This window comes from Hyperoodon ampullatus (genome assembly GCF_949752795.1).
Source record: "Hyperoodon ampullatus genome assembly, chromosome: 3".
Classification (NCBI taxonomy): domain Eukaryota; kingdom Metazoa; phylum Chordata; class Mammalia; order Artiodactyla; family Ziphiidae; genus Hyperoodon; species Hyperoodon ampullatus.
Window position 1 is genome coordinate 64,537,886 of NC_136916.1, and position 22,828 is coordinate 64,560,713.

The following is a 22,828-nucleotide window of genomic DNA, read 5'->3' on the forward strand; positions in this document are numbered from 1 at the left end:
CACGTGCTGCAACTAAGACCCGACGCAGCCAAATAAATAAACAAACAAACAAATAAATAAATAAATGTTTTTAAAAAAAGACTGCGTTATTTCAATCCTGAATCTGGTTCAGTTCCCTTACTGACTTATTACTATATTTTAAAATGTTTGTTTAATTAAAAAAGAAAAAGGAAAAGGTCAATCAAAATCCCATCACCCTACAGCTATTTTCATGTTTTAATCATTTAAAAGTGGATTTCCCTGGTGGCGCAGTAGTTAAGAATCCGCCTGCCAATGCAGGGGACACAGGTTCAAGCCCTGGTCTGGAAAGATCCCACATGTCTCAGAGCAACTAAGCCAACGCGCCACAACTACTAAGCCTGCGCTCTAGAGCCTACGAGCCACAACTACTGAAGCCGGCGCACCTAGAGCCCATGCTCCACAACAAGAGAAGCCACTGCAATGAGAAGCCCGCGCACCGCAATGAAGAGTAGCCCCCGCTCGCCCCAACTACAGAAAGCCCACGCGCAGCAACGAAGACCCAACACAGCCAAAAATAAATAAATAAAAATTTTTAAATATTAATAATTTAAAAGTTAAAGTCAACAGAAAAATACTAATAGATATATACTTTTCTAAGTTTATGTCCCCACAACCACCACCACCACCACCACCACCACCACACACACACACACACACACACACACACACATCTTGGGGGAAGGGAAGAAGAAAGAGGGACTATTCAAGTATACATTGTTTTAGTGCAGAGACTTGTTTCCTCTCTGGCAACCTTCCATGACTAGTAGCAGTAGTATCCCCCTTCAAGGCAAGAGCACAGCAGAGCTCTTTCAGGCATCCACTCCTGTAGTCAGTCAAGCATTCACAAGTATTTGCTGAGGGCCTACTCTATGCTAAGCAGTACAGTAGCTGTTGAGGAGACATAATTTAGAGAGATAAAGACCCATTCTGAGCAGGTTACAGTCATTTAAACATGGAGACATGTATAAATGGATCAGCATCATATAATTTGATAAGTTCTAAGACAGATCTATGAACAGAGTACTATGGGATTCAAACTCTCTAAGAGAATTAAAAACAAGTCTTTTTTTTTGGCAAATACATGAAATTTCCATTTTATTACAGTTTTATACCACATTAGTTCAAATGCATTTCTCTACAACTACTCCAACAGAGCTCCTCTGGAATTACTTCAGTCATCCTTAACATGTGACTTTACCAGACTTTGAATGTAAAATAAACATATAAAATTTCAAATTAGTAAATTTTAATTATGAATGGGATAAGAAATAAAGCCATCAGATGATGTCTGGGGCTATTAACTTCCAACAAGACACTTTGTTGAAATGTTTCTTCTGATACCCCAGGTATAAATGAGAACCTTCAAAAGACAAGGGAAGGGGGCTTCCCTGGTGGCACCGTGGTTGAGAGTCCGCCTGCCGATGCAGGGGACGCGGGTTCGTGCCCCGGTCTGGGAGGATCCCACATGCCCCGGAGCGGCTAGGCCCGTGAGCCATGGCCACTGAGCCTGCGCGTCCGGAGCCTGTGCTCCGCGGCGGGAGAGGCCACAGCAGTGAGAGGCCCGCGTACCAAAAAACAAAACAAAACAAAACAAAAACAAGGGAAGCCCAAAGTACAATAAAGAAGCCTCTGCGGTTTAAGCCTCCTATAGTCCTAAACCTCTGACAGAAGCTAGGCAAAGCATCTTTCTTGAAAATTAAGTGGGTTTCCAGTATTTCCATGTAGCTGAGCTTTCAGAGACAGACACTCAGCATATCATTAGGATATACCATCCTGGCTCTGGTTGTATTAATTATGCCTGAAGAGTTTAATACCCATCCAAGTCCAAAGGTGGAAGAATACATAAATGGGTATGGTAATCGGCAAGGGCAGACTGTAAAAGCACAGGCTGGTTGTGCTAGTGCAGCCCTGTGGGAAGTTTTCTTCCACAGAGGACGAATATGACAGCCCTGCTGAAGAGACCAATGGAATAAGGACAGTCAACGTAGGAAGAGACAGAAACATTCTTTTCCTCCACTTATTACCTGTCACTCTGACTTTTTAAAAGGTGGATGGTATTTAGAAAATTTAGTTGTGTCTGTTGTTATTTTTTTTAAATTAATTAATTTATTTTTGCTGTGTTGGGTCTTCGTTTCTGTGCAAGGGCTTTCTCTAGTTGTGGCAAGCGGTGGCCACTCTTCATCACGGTGAGCGGGCCTCTCACTATTGCGGCCTGTCTTGTTGTGGAGCACAGGCTCCAGACGCGCAGGCTCAGTAGTTGTGGCTCACGGGCCTAGTTGCTCCGCGGCATGTGGGATCCTCCCAGACCAGGGCTCGAACCCGTGTCCCCTGCATTAGCAGGCAGACTCTCAACCACTGCGCCACCAGGGAAGCCCTGTTGTTATTTTTAAGTATGATCTAATGCTGCTCCATTTCTTCTTGCTTCTTATTTTGATGTGTCATCCTAGCTGCCTGTGGTATCATATTAGGAATCCCATCAATAATTGGATAGGCTATTCCTAACTCTTCGTTAATCAATTCATTTGTCGATGCTTCATATCTGAGCAGCTTCTTGGAGAGCGGGCACACCAGGAACTCCAGCAGCGCTGGGTCGAAGGCGCGGGGAGGTTTCCTCGTCCTCTCGTTCTTGTCTGTGGACGGCCATGACACCAACATGTGCAGATACCTCTGGGCGACCGCGGACGGCTGAATACGTGTCCCCCACAGCGCTGAGGCGAGCCAGCCGCACACTCTGCTCAGCATGTTCTGGCCAACGACAAATCTTTTTAAAAGAGTGCCTTGAAGGATGAATAGAAATTTGCCAGGAAGAGACAAGTATTCTCTTTAGAGAAAACAAAATGTGTAAAGGCAGAGTCATGAAAGAACAGGGATTACTGGGGGATACAGTGTAGCCAGTGTGTCCAGTGTATATGACAGAGAATGGCGGGAGATGAGCTGACACGGAGGCTGAGCCACACAGGAAAAGCCCATGATCCTATACACATGAAGGACTCAACAGAGACTTTTTTTTTTTTTTCTGGCTGTGTTGGGTCTTCGTTTCTGCACGCGGGCTTTCTCTAGTTGCAACGAGCAGGGGCTACTCTTCGTTGCGGTACAGGGTCTTCTCATTGCAGTGGCATCCCTTTGTCGCGGAGCACAGGCTCTAGGTGCATGGGCTCAGCAGTTGTGGCACACAGGTTTAGATGCTCCGCAGCATGTGGGATCTTCCCAGACCAGGGCTCAAACCCATGTCCCCTGCACTGGCAGGCAGATTCTTAACCACTGCGCCACCAGGGAAGTCCCTTAACAGAGATTTTTAAGAGAAGGTATGAAATACATTTAGTCTTCCTCTCCCAGCTAAAAATGACTCTGCCAGCAGTGGGGAAGTCAGACCAGAAGGAAAAAATCTAGCAGCAGGGAGAGAAGTTCCTAGCACTGTGCCTGGCATAAATAAATATCTCTAATAATATCTAATAAATATGTATGAATGAATAATGAACAACAGAACTCTAAAGAACATTACCATTTAGAGGGCAGAGGAGGAAAAATCAAGGAACTTTTTTTTTTTTTTTTTGCGGTACTCAGGCCTCTCACTGTTGTGGTCTCTCCCGTTGCGGAGCACAGGCTCTGGACGCGCAGGCTCAGTGGCCATGGCTCACAGGCCCAGCCGCTCCGCGGCATGTGGGATCTTCCCGGACTGGGGCACGAAGCCGTGTCCCCTGCATCGGCAGGCGGACTCTCAACCACTGCGCCAACAGGGAAGCCCCCAACGAACTTTTAAGATTCACTTTTAGAAGTACTAGTGACCACTGAGCATCAAAGAAATGTGAATGAAAAAACAAGAGTTGTCAAATATCCCCTACACACACATACAAAAAATACCTACAGGTTCAGATGGTTTTTATGCCATATTCTATTAAACCTTCATGGTCCAGATAACTCTGATGTTGTAGAAAGAGTAGTATAACAGAGGACAAATACATCATAACCAAAGAGGGCTTATCCCAGGAATGAAAAGACAGTTTAACCTAGGGACATCTACCAACACAATTTTCTATATTACCAGATACTAAAGGAGAAAACGTATATAATAACCTTCTCAACAGATGCTGAAAATGCACTGAATAAAATTCAACACCCATTATGATTTTGTTTAAAAATGAGCAAACTAGGGACCTTCCCTGGTGGTGCAGTGTTTAAGAATCTGCCTGCCAATGCAGGGGGACACGGGTTCAATCCCTGGTCCAGGAAGATCCCACGTGCTGTGGAACAACTGGGCCCATGCGCCACAACTACTGAGCCTGTGCTCTAGAGCCTACAAACCACAACTACTGAGCCCACGTGCCACAACTACTGAAGCCCGCGCGCCTAGAGCCTGTGCTCCACAACAAGAGAAGCCACAGCAATGAGAAGCCCTCAAGGAAGAGTTGCACCTCAAGGAAGAGTTGCGTCTGCTGGCTGCAACCAGAGAATAGCCCGCGCGCAGCCAACGCAGCCAAAAATAAAAAAGAATAAATAATAATTTTTAAAAGAATGCTGAGTCCAGATAACCATGAAGGAAGGCTTAACACCATCCTCCTGATGAAACCACATGGGACTGGTTCTGAAATTCGAGACTCTTCCATCTATTACATCAAGCATTGTGCAAGAACCAAAAAGAATGATAGCTAACTGCTATTAAAGGATTAACATCACAATGGGAACTGAATAGCAGGAAACCCAAAATAGGGCTGACCAAGTGAAGCTTCCCATAAGAGTCCAAAGCTTCAAGCAATACTGAAGGGCCGGAGCTAATTGAGCTATTAAACATGAAAAGCTCCTCAGTGTTAATAACTTCCTACCAGGGGAAGTGAAGTCCTAGGGCTTATCAGCACTCCACCAGCCAAGTGTGAAGGCCCCAGACCAGGAACAGCTGTTCTCCAATACCTGAGGAACAAAAAATGTTCTATTCTTTTCAAAGTGCTATTTCTATCTCCCTTGGCTCATGGTTCCCTTCATAAGTAGAGAGCACTGATCACATATTACAGTAAAGGCAATTCAATCCATTCATTTTTTAGAGCAAGACTTTGCCCCTCCCAGTTCACATAGGCCAAAGAGTGTGGTCCAGCAAGAAACAGCAAAGGTAGCAACCATTTGTGAAGCATTTTAACATGCACCAGAGGAGGAACTGTACATACATCATACTCAACAGCCTTGGCACACTGAGTATTATTAACCACATAAAGAAATCAAAGCATACAGGGCCTAAGCAAACTGCCCAAGGTCACTCAACTAATAAATGGCATAGCTGAGGTTTTGAGGTTTGAATTCAAAACTTTTCAAATTCCAGTCTTTCCACTCACTAAGTGGCCTTGAGAAATACAGGATACACATCATTCATCTCATCAGCAGATATGTTATCTGACATATATATTATTACATATATACTAAGTCGTGTCTTTGTCTATGCGCAAAATTACTCTGGAAGGATATAAAAGAAACTGGTAACGTTGGTTGTCTCAGAGAACTAGGTGGCTGAGAGACATGGCAAGAAGGAGAATATTTACCAAATTCTCCTCTGTACCTTTTTAAGTTTAAATCATGTGACTATATTATCCACCCCCAAAATAAAATGTATCAATTTTATATAGTCTTTAACTAAAATATATATATAATAAGGATATCTGAACATAATGTTTAAAAAAGTACTTTAGGGAATTCCCTGGCAGTCCAGTGGTTAGGACTCAGTGTTTTCACTGCTGGGACCCAGGTTCAATCCCTGATCGGGGAACTAAGATCCCACAAGCCATGTGGCGGGGGTGGCGGGGTACTTTAAACTATGCCACCAAATGATGAGTTTGTTGATACTCTATAGTCTTCCTATCAAGGCCAAAGATAATGAGTTAGGGAGCTCTACAAAGGGGTAAAGGATTATAGCTGCTTTTAGGAGCTTTAGCACTAAACAGGGGATGCTCCAAGGCACTGCAGAAATTGTGCCACACTCGCTTTCCTGCTGGAGGTTTTTTGCCAACAGCATATTTACTAAACATAAGCTGGCATCTCTATTCTCAGGCTTAAACACCACTCTCCAGACAAAGGTTACCAAAGAGGATGAAGAACTCCCAGAGACAATGGAAGAAATAATTCAACAAGAAAATAAGGAAGTAAACATTTCTAAATTGTCACAGGAGAAAATTCATGTCAAGAGGTTGAGGGGCAGAAGAATATAACACAGAATAGAAACATAGAAAAAAACAGAAATCTGGAGAATAAACAGGAAGCTCCTCACCATCAGCAAGTGCAAAGTCATCCAGCTTCCCAGAAGGAGACAGGGGTTGGAGGGAGTGGCGGGGGGGAGGGTGCCTAATTGGTCACTCCCTATAAGGAAGAACCCAAAGGCAGCTTGCCAGCTGCTACCCATTCCAGCTGGTTAATAAGGGGGTGAACCACACAACCAGAAGAACCCTGAAAAGTCTTTCTAGGGAAAAAAAAATCTAAAGGATTTGGAGAACCTGGGGTGGGGGAGGCCTCTAGTAACAATTTTTCTCTCTTCTTCCAATTGATGGCTGAGACTTCAGAAAGAAAGGAGGAATGTTTATGACTGTCAATAAATTGGAGTTGACCTTCCAGATCCTGCTGGAACATTCTTCTCCTTCCCTTCCTCCCAACCCTGGCTTACTCCTATTCGCCCTTTAGATGTCAGTCTAAATCCCACTTCTTCATCTGCAAGTTTTTACTGTCTTCCACCCAGGCACACAGTGTTATAAAAGCTTATGTTACTGTCTACCTGTTCCCATCAGCCTATAAGTTTAGGGAGGTGCAAGGGCCAAGTCTTCCATGCTCACAAACGCATACTCAGCACCAAGCACAGCATATGGTGCCATTCTGATGAGTAAATACATGAATGATGATGGGCTCTCAGCCTGCTAAAAGAGTGTTGTTGACAGGGAGTAGGAAGAACATGTTTGTCTGAATACTTGCCAATCTGATTATGAGAGCTTAAAACTGAAAATAAAGAGAGAAAAATTCCCGGATAAAACTGGGAAAGAACATCAGGAACGACATAAGAAAAGCAATGGGAGAGGTAACTATTAAGCCACAAAAGAAAATATCTGAAAATTAAGTTGCCAATATCTTAACTGAAGACATCTAGGGAATTCCCTGGTGGTCCAGTGGTTAGGTCTCTGCACTTCCATTGCAGGTGGGCACACACGGGTTCGATCCCTGGTTGGGGAACTAAGATCCTGCAAGCCACACAGCGCAGCCAAAAAATAAATAAGTAAGATAAAATAAAAAGGACTGAAGGAAAGAGAAAAGACAAAGGAATAAAGGAAGTTTATTATTTTTTAAAAAAAGATCTATAATAGAGATATCCAAAATCAGTTAAAGTTTATGAATTTTATGAAATAAATAAGACATGGTCCCTATTCACGAAAATCTGAGTTTAATGAATTTGTGAATGCAGTATGCCAATGATGGGCAAATCTCATTCAAATCTTAAAGGGGGAAGTGGGATGGCAGTGTGTCTCAAAATGATATTCCCAGTAGAAATCCATAAACCACACTAAAGAATTTCTGAATGAGGATAAAAGAGAGTAATGGACGTGATACAGCTGCTGGAGTACACTTCAGCCTGCTCAATAATGGAGAATATAGATTAGTTTCTTGGTTCAGATCCCCAAATTGGCCTGGTAATGATGATGTTAGAGATAGGAAACTTCAGGTACCTCATCATTAGTTGGATATCAAATTTATCTTAAAATTGGGTAGGGATTGAAAATCTGATAAAATCTTGCTGACAGTTTCATTCTAAAAGGATGAGGGGGGACTTCCCTGGTGGTCCAGTGGTAAAGAATCCATCTTACAATGCGGGGGATGCAGGTTCGATCCCTGGTCAGGGAACTAAGATCCCACATGCCGCAGGGCAACTAAAGCCCGCGCACCACAACTACTGAGCTCGCACACCTCAACTAGAGCCCACATGCCGCAAACTACAGAGTCCATGCGCTCTGGAACCCGCGCCGCAACTACAGAGCCCACATGCCCTGGAGCTTGCACACCACAACTTAGAGAAGAGAAAACCTGCACGCCACAACTAGAGAGAAGCCCACGCACCACAACGAAAAATCCTGCATGCCTCAACGAAGATCCTGCATGCCCCAACTAAGACCTGATGCAGTCAAAAATAAACTAAATAAGTAAATAAATAAATAAATAATAAATCTAAAAAAATTAAAGGATGGGGGAACTACTATACTGGGCTTAATCCAGACCAAGAACATAAACTAGTTGAAAAACTGAAAGGGTCTCAAAGAGAAAGTAACCATGTAATCTTTGAAAGTGTGATAACCAAGGAGCTTCTGGGTTGGTGAACACACAGAGATTTGGGGAGAGTGGCGCACCTGGGCCTAGAGAGGACATGGAAGTTCTGCACCTCTTCCCACATACCTTGCCCTATGCATCTCTTCCATCTGGCTGTTCCTCAGTTTTTGTAATGTATATAAATGTCAAATCACTGTGCTGTACCCCTGAAAATAATATAATATTGTATATCAATTATACTTCAATAAAAAAGGAAAAAGAAAAAAAAGAGAGAGAAAAGGTTGGTAGCCAACAGCTGAGTGCTGTCAGAAGGATGCAGTAAAGAGAGCAAGTCCTAGATGTGGCACCAGTAATCCTGTATTAAAGACCTAGTTCTGCCACAGCTATGTGCCCTCAAGTCAGTCAAAACTTTTCACACCACAATTTCCTCATCCAAAAAAGGATAATACCCGCCTACTTCACAGGATCCAATAACTGGCTATCTGGGAAGGCATTAGGTAAACCTTACTACACATCAGTAAATACCACCAGACCGTTAACAAAATTAGCTATTAACAACAGAAAATATTTATTGGGTATTGAGCTCTAACTACCAGTCAGATACTTAGTTTTACAAGGATTGTCAAGTCCTCTCAGTGGCCCTAGGATGTGGATACTCTCATTATCCCCATATGACAGTTGAGAAAACTAAGATTTCCAACTGTTAGGTAACATGCCCAAGGCCCCCAAACAAAAAAATTGGTGGAACCTGACTCAGAATCCAGGTTTTCTGACTCTAGAAAGCTCACATTTTTATCCATTGTGCTTTATATTGCTTTCAAAATGTAGATTTCACAAAAGTAAATCTCATAATCTAAAACTCTAAAAGAGAAGGCAGTTGTTGGTATTTTTTTAAAGAAATCCTCAAAAGCAAGATTCTGACAATAAATTGTGCAATTAATTATGAATTATACCAATTCAAATGTATTTTTTCTTTTTGGGGGGTGGGAGCAATCTGGCTTACACTTAAATTGGATATGATATAACCTATTGCTTTTGTTAAAATTGGGGTATAGTTGTTTTACAACGTTGTGTCATTTTCTACTGTACACCGAAGTGGAGTAGAGTTCCCTGTGCTAGACAGCAGGTCCTCATTAGTTACCTATTTTATACATATTAGTGTATATATGTCAATCCCAATCTCCCAGTTCATCCCACTCCCCTCCTGCCAATTCAAATTTAAAATGAGAACAAGCTAAAGAAACCAGTAGTATGGTTGCACAGCATTCTCCAAGGAGTACAGATGTTAAAAGCACTCCCACACATACACACATGTACAAAGGAAGAGGGCACAGTAAAAAAAAAAAAAAAATAGAGTGGTGGTTCTGACCTAAAGGAAAAGTGCTGGGAAAGTCACAGCCTAGAATGAGCCAAGGCCCGTAAACTAAAGATAACAAAAAGAGCTTTGTGAGAACTGTCTAGTTCAACTCCTGCTTCTTTCATTTCTCTATCGAAAAGTACAACCTTCGGGCTTCCCTGGTGGCGCAGTGGTTGAGAGTCCACTTGCCGATGCAGGGGACATGGGTTCGTGCCCCGGTCCGGGAAGATCCCACATGCCGCGGAGCAGCTAGGCCCGTGAGCCATGGCTGCTGGGCCTGCGCGTCCGGAGCCTGTGCCCCACAACGGGAGAGGCCACAACAGTGAGAGGCCCGCATACCACACACACAAAAAAAGGTACAACCTTCAACCTGAAGAGGGGAAGAACAAGCCTTGTGGAAAGTAAGAGCTGAAGCTCAAAATAATAGAGCCCCTAATTATTCCAAATCAGTTCAAGCCTCCAGACCTACAAAACCTGACAATCCTGGGAACTCCATGGGAGCCTGATGAACATTTGCTATAGAACTTAAAAGACAAGAAAGGTGTCAAAGCCTGAGGATGAGCAAACATAGTCCTAACTTCAAGAGGGGGCATCTACTGAGAGCTACAAAAGTTCCCAGTCCCTGACAATTTTGACATCAATTCTTGGCAAACTGCACAACTGATCTTTCTTTCACATACATATACACCTAGCCCTGGCCAATAGATTCTTTTTTTTAAAAGGTGAGTTTGAGCGAATTCCCTGGCAATCCAGTGGTTAGGGCTCAGTGCTTTCACTGCTGGGGCCCAGGTTCGATCCCTGGTCGGGGAACTAAGGTCCCACAAACTGAGTGGCGTGGCCAAAAAAAACCAAAAACAAACAAACAAACAAAAAAATGGGCTTTGAGCTTTTAGGAAGGGGAATATGATCACCAGAAGTGATTTACTGAAAACAAGTCTTTCAAGAAAGGATACATTAGACTGAAAAGTAAAGGAATGTACTATACAGCAGTGCTACTCAAAGCGAAGTCTTACTTCAGCAGTCTTACTTTACAGTAGCAGTGGCATCAACCTAGGAAGTCAGAAATGCAGACCACAGGCCCCATCACAAACCTTGTTTAATCAGAATCTGCATGTTAACAAGATCCCAGATGATTCTTGTGCATACTAAAGTTTGAAAATCACTGAAACACAGAACAGACCTACTTTCAGCAAGGCATTTGATGAGCATTTCATGGCATCTTTGTGGACAATAAGATTTCCTTCTATTAATTTATGTATATTTGCCAGTCAAAATGTCAAGCAGTTGACTACTTACCTCATTTAATTCTCATAATAACCCTACAAAGTAGGCATTATTATCTGTAATTTGCAGATATTCACAGTAGCAAAGATTAAACAGCACTATCTGCCAGGCACTGTTCCAAGGATTTCACATATATTGTTATTTAATCCTCATAACAATTCTTTATGGTAGGTACTAGTATTACGTACATTTTATATATGATGAAACTAAGGCAGAAAGAGATTAAGCTACTTACTCATAATCCCAGAGAAATTTATGGTACAGTTCTTAACCACTCCTTTCTATGGCCAAGTGTGCTGCCACAGTGGGGCAGACGATACCCTGCGGGAAACAATAAACAAACGTACCCAAAGAATATTTAAAAAAAAAAAAAAAGATTTTAAAGGAATTCCCTGAAAGGAGGGAGACAAATAGACTAATGTTTATTGAGAGCCTACAGTATGCTTGCCAGGCCATGAGTCAAGCACTTTGCATCCATGTTTTATTCAATCTTTCCAACAGCAGGTATTAAGACATTTTATATATGAGGAAATGGAGGCCGAGACAAGTTAAGGACCTTGCCAACTCACACTACTCGTGATGATACAACTAAGATTCCAAAACCAAGTCTGAAGCTCACACTCTTTCCCTTGATTTGCTCTGCATCCATCCCTGGCCTGGTCTCATTGCTATAAATGACTTAGATAAGGGTACTGGGTCACGATGACGATGTAAGAGGAGAGATAAACTAAGAGAACAAATATATTGTAAAAGAGAACACAGATCTAAAAGATCAAAACAGGACAGAACAATGGGCTAGAATGGTACTCAAAGGTGAGGCTTTGGAGTCAGACAGACAAGGGTTTGAATACCAGGTTCTACCACTTATTGTTTAGAATGCAAGCAAGTTACTTCTTTGAGCCTTAATTTCTACACCTTTAAAATGGGAGTAATAACGCCACAGAATTGGTGTAAGAGGGGAGAAAATGTAATATTTGTAAAGTTTTTGGCTCATAAAGCTCAACAAATGGTAATGAACATTAAATCTAACAAAATGATATTTAAGAATAAGTGCAAGAAAATTAATTTTAGAGGCACCAGATGAAATTTAACAGAAGCACATAAGAAAAGACTTAGGGGGCTTCCCTGGTGGCGCAGTGGTTGAGAGTCCGCCTGCCGATGCAGGGGACACGGGTTCGTGCCCCGGTCCGGGAAGATCCCACATGCCGCGGAGGGGCTGGGCCCGTGAGCCGTGGCCGCTGAGCCTGCGCATCCGGAGCCTGTGCTCCGCAACGGGAGAGGCCACAACAGTGAGAGGCCCGCGTACCGCAAAAAAAAAAAAAAAAGAAAAGAAAAGAAAAGACTTAGGAGTCTTAGCTGACTTGAATCTATGAGTCAACAGTTTACTAAAACTGCCAAAATTTATTTTGAATTTGGAGCACATTACAGAAGCATGGTGCTCTGATGCTAAACTTTAAGAAGGTCACTGGCAAATCAGAATCAGTCCAGGAAAAGATGAGAATGGTGAGATGCTTTGAAAACATGGTAGCTAGTTCCTTCTTTCCTGGTTCTATATTCCCTCCCACTCCACACAATGAAGCTACCTCTCACCTGCTTTGCTCCCTAATAAATAACACACCACCCCCCATACCTCCTCCCCTCCATCTCATCTCCCTCTTTCCCTCCCTCCCCCTCTCCTCTCCCTCTCCCACACATCAAGCTCAATTTTGCCAATGTCAAACGGATCCGACAGGAGTGACTTGAGGACTTCTAGTCCAACACTTTAGGATTCAGCACGTCAGACCTGAGGCTAATCTGGCCCTGGCCTGCAGATTAGACCTGCTGTTGCTAATCGACCCCAAATTTAACTGGCCCTCCTGTTTTCTTCCTGAGGCCAAGCCCAACTTATGCCTCAGGTGACCGAATCCTGAGTGTCACACATTCAGGAAACTAGGACCATGACCTAGAGCTTCATTACTCCCTCAAAGGCATACAGCTGGCTGGGAGATTGTAATTAGGCAACGTCAGTCATTTCAGACCCCAGCCATCTCAAACTCACTGCATCAATACTTCCAAATCCAAGGAAGCCTCTCAGATAAACTAAAGGACAAACCTATTCATGCTCATAAAATAGTACAAGTAGATCAGCTTACTGTACCTCAGAGGCCATTTGCAAACCTACAAAGAATGAAGCCTGGAAAAGCTGCCTACAATCTGGCTGTCCTCACTGCCGTGCCCCATTTTCAACTCTGAACAGAACTGGGCTCAGCTCCCAGGCAGGACTCAGACAGTAAAATCTGGTAACTCCTAGGTCCAGATTCTAAGGGCAAATGACATTGGAGTAACACGAGCTTTCCTATGGACTGGCCTTGTCAAAGCTGGCAGGTTTTCTTGGCTGAGTCAGAACAGCCCGTGTCTTCTTTCATTCAATACTCCCTTGGAAGCCAAGCATCTCTCTAGGTAATGCCATCTGCAGTGGACATCAAGTGTCTCAGTGCCTTGTTTTGCAGACATCCTGGTTCCATTTCTATTTCTCAAGTAGATAAGGGCTCTGCTCTTTGTTTTTATTTATTTATTTACTTATTTATTTTATTTATTTTTGGCTGTGTTGGGTCTTCGTTGCTGCGCGCAGGCTTTCTCTAGTTGCAGTGAGTGGGGGTTACTCTTCATTGCGGTGCACGGGCTTCTCATTGAGGCAGCTTCTCTTGTTGCGGAGCACGGGCTCTAGGCATGCGGGCTTCAGTAGTTGTGGCGCGTGGGCTCAGTAGTTGTGACTCGCAGGCTCTAGAGTGCAGGCTCAGTAGTTGTGGTGCACGGGCTTAGTTGCTCCACAGCATGTGGGATTTTCCCGGACCAGGGCTCACACCCGTGTCCCCTACATTGGCAGGCGGATTCTTAACCACTGCACCACCAGGGAAGCCCTCTGCTCTTTCTTTGGATCAGAGGAATCACGGTAAATGCTGGTCTTTGAGAACCTTGCCTTACTGTTCCTCTCCCTTGGAACAGCACAGTTCTAGTACAGAATCAGATGATTCCTGCAGGTTTCATCCAGTTCAGACTAGCTCTAATACCTAGAGTTCCAGAGCCAATCAGTAAATCCAGGCCTTCCCTTTCTGAAGTGAGCCTAAGTGTCTAAACTCACTTCTAGATGGTTTCCCGACAAGCACAACAGCACCCTAGTTATTCTCCGGACTACTAGTTCTCAAACTTGAATGTGCATTTGGAGACTTGTTTAAATGCATATTGTTGGACCTCACCCGTAGAGATTCTGATTCAGTAGATCTGGGATGCACTTGAATACGTGCACTTTTAACAAGCTCCGAGGGCATGCCCATGTTGCTGGTCTGGAGACTACACACTGAGAACCACTGCTCTAGATCAACAATATTTCAAGTCATTCCCAGAACTATACTGGGAATGGGGGGGTGGCGGGGGGAGATGAGGACACTATACATATATGGGTTCGTTTGCATCATAACACTCAGTGCTTTGTCCTACACAGAAAACTCCTTTTTCTCCTACAGAGTAAACCTCAACTGGATCTCACAGGTGAAATATTCAGGAGTTCAAACAGATGACAATTCACATTCTAACAAATCATTAACATAGATACATCCTGTAACCAATAAATGGTACTTATGTAAGAGATTCTAGGCTCAAGATCAGCAGCCAAAGGAGAAGTGGAAGTAACACCTATTCTCTTTCCTTTGACTCACCAGCCGCATGATTCACTAAATGAACTAAAACCCATAAAGCACTTTGAATAGTGTTTAGCCATTATTTTTTTACTGTGGTAAAATATATAAAATACTTATAATTTTTACCATTAATAAGTATACAATGCAGTGGCATTAAATGCATTCACAAAGTTGGGTAACCATCACCACTATCTATACCCAAAACTCTTCCATCACCCTCAACAAAAACTGTGTACCCATCAAACAATAACTCCTCCTTTCCATCTCCTCCCAGCCCCTGGTATTCTACTCTCTGTCTCCATGAATTTGGTTATCTAGGTACCTCATACATTTGTCTTTTGTGTCTGGCTTACTTCAGTAATCATAATGTTTTCGAGGTCTATCCATATTGTATCATATATCAAAATTTCATTCCTTTTTAAAGCTGAATAATATTCCATTGTATGTATATACTACATTTTGCTTAGCTATTCATCTATCATTGGCCACTCGGGTTGCTATGACATGCATGTACATGTATCTATTTGACTGCCTGCTTTTAATTCTTTTCTAACTTTGTTTTTTGTTTGTTTTTGGCCGCGCTGCATGGCATGCAGGATCTTAGCTCCCCGACCAGGGATCGAAACTGCACCCCCTACAGTGGAAGTGTGGAGTCCTAACCACTGGACCGCCAGGGAATTCCGTGCTTTTAATTCTTTTGGATATATACCTACAAACGAAATTGCTGCGTCATATGGTAGTTCTATGTTTAATCTTTTGAGAAACCATCAGACTGTTTTCCACTGTGGCTGTACCATTTTACATTCCCACCAGCAATGCCAACATTTGTTATTTTCTTTCTTTCTCTCTCTCTCTTTTTTTTAAAATCATAGCCATCCTAGTTAGTGCTTAGCCACTATTATTATCACAAGTTTGAAGTGGGCTTTTACAATTACTTGTAGCACTGTAAGGACAGCATGACAACAATCAGAGGTTCTGACTAGTTTCCATGTTCAAATGGTCTTAGCAATTTCATTCAAAACACAAGTTTCTAGTTGTTTCTAATTTTCTCACAAAATCACCTCCAAAGCTAACATTTCCCTAGCTTGATACCAACTACGAAAGAAAATGATGCTTTGGGTGCTTAAAGGAAAAAAAAAAGATGGATGGTTTTCAATTTTTAAAAAATGTTTCTGTTAACTTAATTCCATAACAATGCTGAGTTTTTCCTATAAACAAAATGGTATACCAGCATTCAGTACGAGAAATGTCAGATGGTTTCTCTAAAACATTTAGAATCCTAATCTAAAAAGATTTATTTTTGAAAACAAAAGTATGATGGAAAATTCTGTATATTTTAATCTTACTAGCTATATTCCTGACCTAGCCAGAAATATCGTTTTCTCTTCACTTCTGGAGTTTCCTGGAACAGAGAGCTAAAGTCAATGAGACAAACGGCCATTCCCAAATAAATCTGTTTTCTTTTGCTCATGTTCATGTTCAAGGTTTCAGGTCTCTCTCTTAGTAACTCTTTTTCTTCCTTTACAAATCTAAGAAAGAGAAAATTTGTAAGTATAGAAAGTAAAAAGGAGAAAAAAATCCTTTTTTTTGGAAAAATTTTCATCCTCAACTTTTATACTTGGCGAGAGTTAAGAAGGGAAATCTAGTAGTAGCTTAAGTACAGACAAAAACATGGGTAAACTGAAGGTGTCATGGACAAAACAATTTAAAGAGCTGTAGTCTAATCCTAACTGCCAGTAGGCAAATATACCATATATACTTCCCCATTATGCTGATAATAATATCTGAAAGATTAAACTCTACCTATAGAAAACTAAAGACTGGTTTTATAAGGGCAAAGAGCAGACCTACAACATTCTGAGAGGTACAACCAGAGACCTATATGAAACTTCAAGTTCACTGACCCCATTAAAGCATATAATTTTTCATAAATGTACAATAAGCAGCTAGGAACAATTTAGGCACATCTCTGTAGAGAAACTTGTGAATGGCTGAAACCAGGAACTTTTAACCCACAAACGTCAAGAAAGAGCCGTTTCTGGTGTATATGTATATAGGCGTGTCATACATAGAAACACGTAGTTAAGAGAGATGAAGTTTACTAGAGAGAGCACTACATTTAATCAGAAGAGTTTGAGTTCCAGTGTTGCCTCCTCGGTGGATTACTGAAAGCCTCTGAACATCATTCCTATGTCAGGAAGATAATCATCCAAAACAAAATAATACTTCATGGGTGTGTGAGGAATAAATAATTTCAGTGTATACAGTTTCACTCATTCTTCAGCAAAAATATTTTGAACTCTCACAATGTACACTAAGGATGTATAAGATTGAGTCCCTGCCCTCACTGTAGATAAGAGGTCCTCCTCCTTGGTGGGTACCCCACAATTCAAGAACTGCCTACAGAGAACTGGAGGGCAATTCCTTAAGGACAGAGAGCCCTCAATCTATGCTGTTGCTAGCACACAGCAACAGACAATAAATGACTGCTGAATGAACAAATTGTATTTCTGTTTATGATCTGTTAAACCTTCCTCTTAGTAGACGTTAATAAGAAAAGGAAAAGAGATTGATACATAATAATCACCTCACTCACTGGAGGAACAGAGACACTTGGTAGCAACACAGAAATATTTGGAAGGGAAAGCAAAAATTACAGTTCCCATTATCATCATTCCATGGCAGGACTCAGTAGTGTTCTGCTTGTCATACAAAATCTCCCCATCTCTGAAAACCCCTGCAAAGGCTGTGGAAATGTCTCATTTTATCTTCTGTGATGGTTATGCTGCAAAATAATTATGTTTTAGACTGGAGTTTTTCAGTATGTGAAGTCAATTGCAGAAACCAGTATTTGGGGACACAGAATTTGAATAGTTAATGTGTGAACCAAAGACTTATCTTGAATCAAAAAGTAAGAATTTGTAACTCTGTCCCTAAGAACTACAAAAAAACTCTTCAGTTATAAACTAGGGTTTTTCAACCTTGGCACTATTGACATTTTGGGCCAGTTAACTTTTGGTTGTGGTAGGCTGTGTGCCCACCATTATAAGATGTTTGGCAGCATTATTGGCCTCTACCCACTAGATCCCAGTAGCACCCCCCAACTGTGACAATCAAATGTATCTCTAGTCATTGACAAATGTTGGGTGGGGGTGTGTTTTAAAATCACCCTGGTTGAGAACCACTGAGATAAACAGTGGAATGAGAATTTTTTTCACAAAGGCTGTTCAAATAAGATATGGAAGAGGATATAAACTGTCACTCTTTGCACTCTAAATATGAGTCATTTTTAGATCATCAGATGACTATTTGAAGTTTTATCTGAAACAAAAAAAGATGATAATCAGTGGACCTAAAGAAGAAATCTATAACCTAGAAGAATAAATAAACAAATGAACCAATGGATAGTTCATTAAGTGTTAACAGCATAAAATGAGCACAGGTAGGGACTTCCCTGGTGGCGCAGTGGTTAAGAATCCGCCTACCAATGCAGGGGACACGGGTTCGAGCCCTAGTCCGGGAAGATCCCACATGCCGCGGAGCAACTAAGCCGGTGCACCACAACTACTGAGCCTGCGTGCCACAACTACTGAAGCCCACGTGCCTAGAGCCCGTGCTCTGCAACTGCAATGAGAAGCCCGTGTACCACAACGAGGACCCAACACAGCCAAAAATAAATAAATAAAATAAATTAAAAACAAACAAAAAAATGAGCACAGGTAGCCTCACTACCACCTTTTAGATACCGTATTCGTGCATGGCAACTGTCAGAAGTCTTAGACTACCCAGAAATCTTCTATTTCACTGCTACAAAGTAGGATTCTTAATTTTTCCTATTCTTTTTTTCTTTTTTTTTTTTTTTTTGTTGTACGCGGGCCTCTGACTGCCGTGGCCTCTCCCGTTGTGAAGCACAGGCTCCGGATGCACAGGCTCAGTGGCCATGGCTCACGGGCCCAGCCGCTCCGCGGCATGTGGGATCTTCCCAGACCGGGGCACGAACCCGTGTCCCCTGCATCGGCAGGCGGACTCTCAACCACTGCGCCACCAGAGAAGCCCTTTCCTCCTATTCTTATCTGAAAAAAATTGTCTCCTGTAGCATAGAGGGCAAGAATACTATTATCGCAGATATCTACTGAGCATTTCGTAACCATAAGAGATTTTACTTAAATTCAGCAGGTCTCCTAAAAGCTCTTTAAGGAAAGAACACAAAGCAGACTCAAAAATATTAATTAAAATGCCTGGAGCCACAAAGCAAGCCGGGGATTCCTGAAGTTTACCTAAGACTTATTACCATCATCTCCCCAAAGGCCCAGATTTCACTTGTAAATAGCTCTGTTTAGAAAGAAGCCAGATTTGCATTAATCTTAAATACTGTGATCTCACCAGTTAATAGTATAATACCAAACTGTATAGAGCATGCAGCACTTTTCACAAAAAGTTACTCGTTTTATAATTATAAAAGAAACATATGGTCATTGTAGAGAATATAAAAAACTTATTTTAAAAAAGACTGATTTCAGTAATGATGTCTATTGTGTAATAATGAGGTATAGAAAAGCAAATGCAAAGGTAAAGATTAGCCAGTTGTTCAAGCAATGAAAAAGTAATTAATGGATTAATGTCCCCAAACACTTCAGTACTAAAGTCATGGATGGCTCTCTTTAGAATCTACCCATCAATTCTGAGAATAAATTCTGGTTTCATAATAATTCTATTAGGCTAGTCAGATCTGTGCCACCCATGCTGGATAAAAAGACAAGAAGTGTGAGTGTGCGTTTTGAATGGATTATTCCAGAGGAAACCAGTACATATAACAGAAACTGTATTTCCCAGAGAAAAAATGGAATACTTTCCTCAGAAGCAAAAACTAAAGAAAAAGTCACCTCTAATCTACCGTTTTGGTTTCATCACTTTATAGTCTGGACCTAAGAGATAACCAATCCTTAATAAACAAACAACTCTTCCCATGCGCTCTGAAGCTTCCCAGCCTCCCACTCCCAGCCCGCATCCCCAGGCCATCTCAGTTAGGTTCTAATGAGCCTTTTCAAAATCATATATGAAAGGGCTCATTCCAGTAAGTACAGGCCCTTCAGCACTAAACAGTGCAGGCTAAACTACCTGTTCTAGGAATATCTGCCCCTACTCCAGAGGAAGAGGAATAGAAAACAGTGATTAGGGGACTTCCCTGGTGGTGCAGTGGTTAAGAATCTACCTGACAGGGCTTCCCTGGTGGCGCAGTGGTTGAGAGTCAGCCTGCCAATGCAGGGGACACGGGTTCGTGCCCTGGTCCGGGAAGATCCCACATGCCACGGAGCGGCGGGGCCCGTGAGCCATGGCTGCTGAGCTTGCGCGTCTGGAGCCTGTGCTCCACAACGGGAGAGGCCAGGACAGAGGCCCGCGTACCGCAAAAAAAAAAAAAAAAAAAAAAAAGAATCTACCTGATAATGCAGGGGACGTGGATTCGATCCCTGGTCCGGGAAGATCCCACGTCCGGGAAGATCCCACGTTCTGTGGAGCAACTAGGCCTGTTCGCCACAACTACTGAGCCTGCGCTCCAGAGCCCGCAAGCCACAACTACTGAGCCCGCGTGCTGCAACTACTGAAGCCCGCGTGCCTAGAGCCCGTGCTCTTCAACAAGAGAAGCCACCGCAATGAGAAGCCCACACACCACAACGAAGAGTAGCCCCTGCTCGCTGCAACTAGAGAAAGCCCACGAACGCAGCGAAAAATAAACTCAAAAAAAATTTTTTTTTAATTTCATAAAAAAAAAAAAACAGTGACTATTCCAGTGTCCAGAAAGGCCAACCAAGGATCTCTTGTGTGGAGGCATAGGGTGGGGTGGTGGGGGAGGATAGTGATTGATTTGGAAAAAGGAAGTACCCCTAATTGTCTGAGACATCAAGGCAGAATGATAAAACTGGTGTGAAATGCCTGAAATTGCACTGAACGTCCAAGCATCTGAACAAATAACCAGAGTTAGGGGTTATGACATCTAATCTTGACACTGCAGTGGACCAGCCATTCTACTATAAAATGGGTCTTAATATGTAGAAATCAAAGTTGGAGTATTCCAACATTACTATATCTTTTCCAACACAAAAAAGGTATACAAGTCATAAAATGAGACTCAGATGTACTGATCTACAATGAGTTTTAACTCTTACCTCTGTAAAACAGTTCAGCTCCTTTTTAGAGCGTCTGTCTTACTTTTCAATTCATTAGTAAGTATTAGAGGTCAGGTTCCTTGGGGAAAACCTCCAGGCCTCTTTAACATTCAAACCTAAAGCCCAAGACCCTTGATACGCTCAGAAGTTTTAAGAGAATAAAATTCTCACATCCAAATGAGATTTCACCTAATTGCTAATTACAATATCTTTAGTTACTGGCAATAACGAAAAGAATGAGTCTTCTTCATCTATCCCTCCTCTCCTTCCCCTCTGTGGAAGGCCTCAACATTATGAATCATTTGGTCCTTGACGTATGGTTACTTCCACGGGGACAGATGACATTTAGCACAGGACATGTGAGGCTGTGGGAAAAGGGAAGTTCTTGGCCACAAGAACCAGGACAAAACCCCTGCCCTTGGGAAAAATTCCAAAAATCTCTGAATCCACCGCAAGGCAGTTAAATTTTTAACTTTAGAAAATCCCATTATAAGAACACAAACCATGGCACAGAATTAAAATAGGTTTTTGAAAACTATACAATGAAGTTGCAAGATAACTGTTTTCTGGCATTCATAAAAATCCATGCTAAGTGATGGTCCCCAGCATGAATGAACATTTTCCCCCCTTGGGATTGGTTTAAGCTAACTTGGCTCTAAAATCTTTCACTATTCAAAGACGGAGAATATCATGATAATGGCTAACTTAACTGAGTGCTTACTATGTAATGCATTACTATCTATGTGCACTAGCTTATTAAACTTTACAACAATGCTATAAGCTCTACACAACATGAACTCTAAAATAAAAATTTTCTTTGGAGGCTTTGAAAATCAATACTAGTAGATTACTTGCTGCAACAACTTTTAAAAACCCATGAATTATTTTTAATGTGATAGAAATACTATGTACGATATTAAAGCCATCTAAAATGAAGATATGAATAAAAGCATAAGTACTTTAGAAAACTACTCTACTATTCTGTCCTATCGGTCATTACTGGGAAATCCATGAAAACCCAAAAGACCCTAAAAGGCTATAGTTCCTTAGATATTCCATCAAATAGCCTTATAATCCTAGCTAAAAGTCTTCCTGTTATGGTTTATTGCAAAGAGGGTGTTCTCCTCACAACTTACCCCAAATAGACGTAACCCAAGGTGCCCCACTTTCTGTAGGTTACATGGACATAGAACAGATGAATAAGACACCCTTAACTATCCCTGGTGGTCAAGTTAATTATAATTTAGCAAATTTGATAAAATTACCAACTTCAGGTCAAGTTACAAATGTGAGTATATGCTTTGGAAAAATAAAATTAAGACAATAACATAATAAGAATGAAGATTAGTACTGAAATGTAGAAATTACCCTTCACACTGGCAAATTTACAATTTTGCCAACCTATTAAGGCTTTTATATTCACACACAAAAATATCAAAAAAAGAATGCATTCCTGACACAAAAACACCTTGGTTTTTACAGTTTGGAGAAATAATATTCTTCATATTTGGCTCTAAGAATAGTTATTTCTCTTATACAAAAGGAAAAGGGCACATTTTAAAAAATAAATTTTTATTGTGACCACACCTCAAAACAGAGAGTTGCCAACTCTATCTTAAGGAACCAATTTTTTCCAAGAGTAATTTCCATCATAATTTCTTGCACAGGCTGTACAATATGTTTCTGCTAGCAATAAACAGGTCTGAGTAAAGGTTTTCCAAATTTTTTCCTGTCTGCATTTTTAAAATTATATTTTAAGAAGCATCATCAGGGCTTCCCTGGTTGCGCAGTGGTTAAGAATCTGCCTGCCAATGCAAGGGACACAGGTTCGAGCCCAGGTCTGGGTAAATCCCACATGCCGCGGAGCAACTAAGCACGTGCGCCACAACTACTGAGCCTGCACTCTAGAGCCCATGCTCTGCAACGAGAGAAGCCACTGCAGTAAGAAACCCGCACACTGCAACGAAGAGTAGCCCCTGCTCGCCGCAACTAGAGAAAGCTGCACACAGCAACAAAGACCCAACACAGCCATAAATAAATAAATA

At 41.8% G+C, this 22,828-nt stretch overlaps 3 protein-coding genes across 3 annotated transcripts in view; all 3 read right to left on the bottom strand.

The window, feature by feature from the left end:
* PTPN9 (protein tyrosine phosphatase non-receptor type 9) overlaps positions 1–22,828 on the bottom strand; it is a gene marked incomplete at its 5' end in the record, with an annotated part of 82,294 nt that overhangs the window by 55,338 nt on the left and 4,128 nt on the right. The gene's annotated exons all lie outside the window — the stretch shown is intronic.
* Positions 1,810–2,025, bottom strand: LOC307050809 (phosphatidylinositol N-acetylglucosaminyltransferase subunit Y-like; the record flags this gene model as incomplete). The annotated part of the gene is made up of 1 exon (XM_079701071.1): positions 1,810–2,025. One exon carries the CDS (start codon positions 2,023–2,025, stop codon positions 1,810–1,812), a length of 216 nt encoding a protein of 71 aa, XP_079557197.1.
* On the bottom strand, positions 2,419–2,763 carry LOC307050158 (protein preY, mitochondrial-like; the record flags this gene model as incomplete). Its single annotated transcript, XM_079699985.1, has 1 exon — positions 2,419–2,763. The coding sequence occupies one exon, from the start codon at positions 2,761–2,763 to the stop codon at positions 2,419–2,421; it is 345 nt and encodes a 114-aa protein (XP_079556111.1).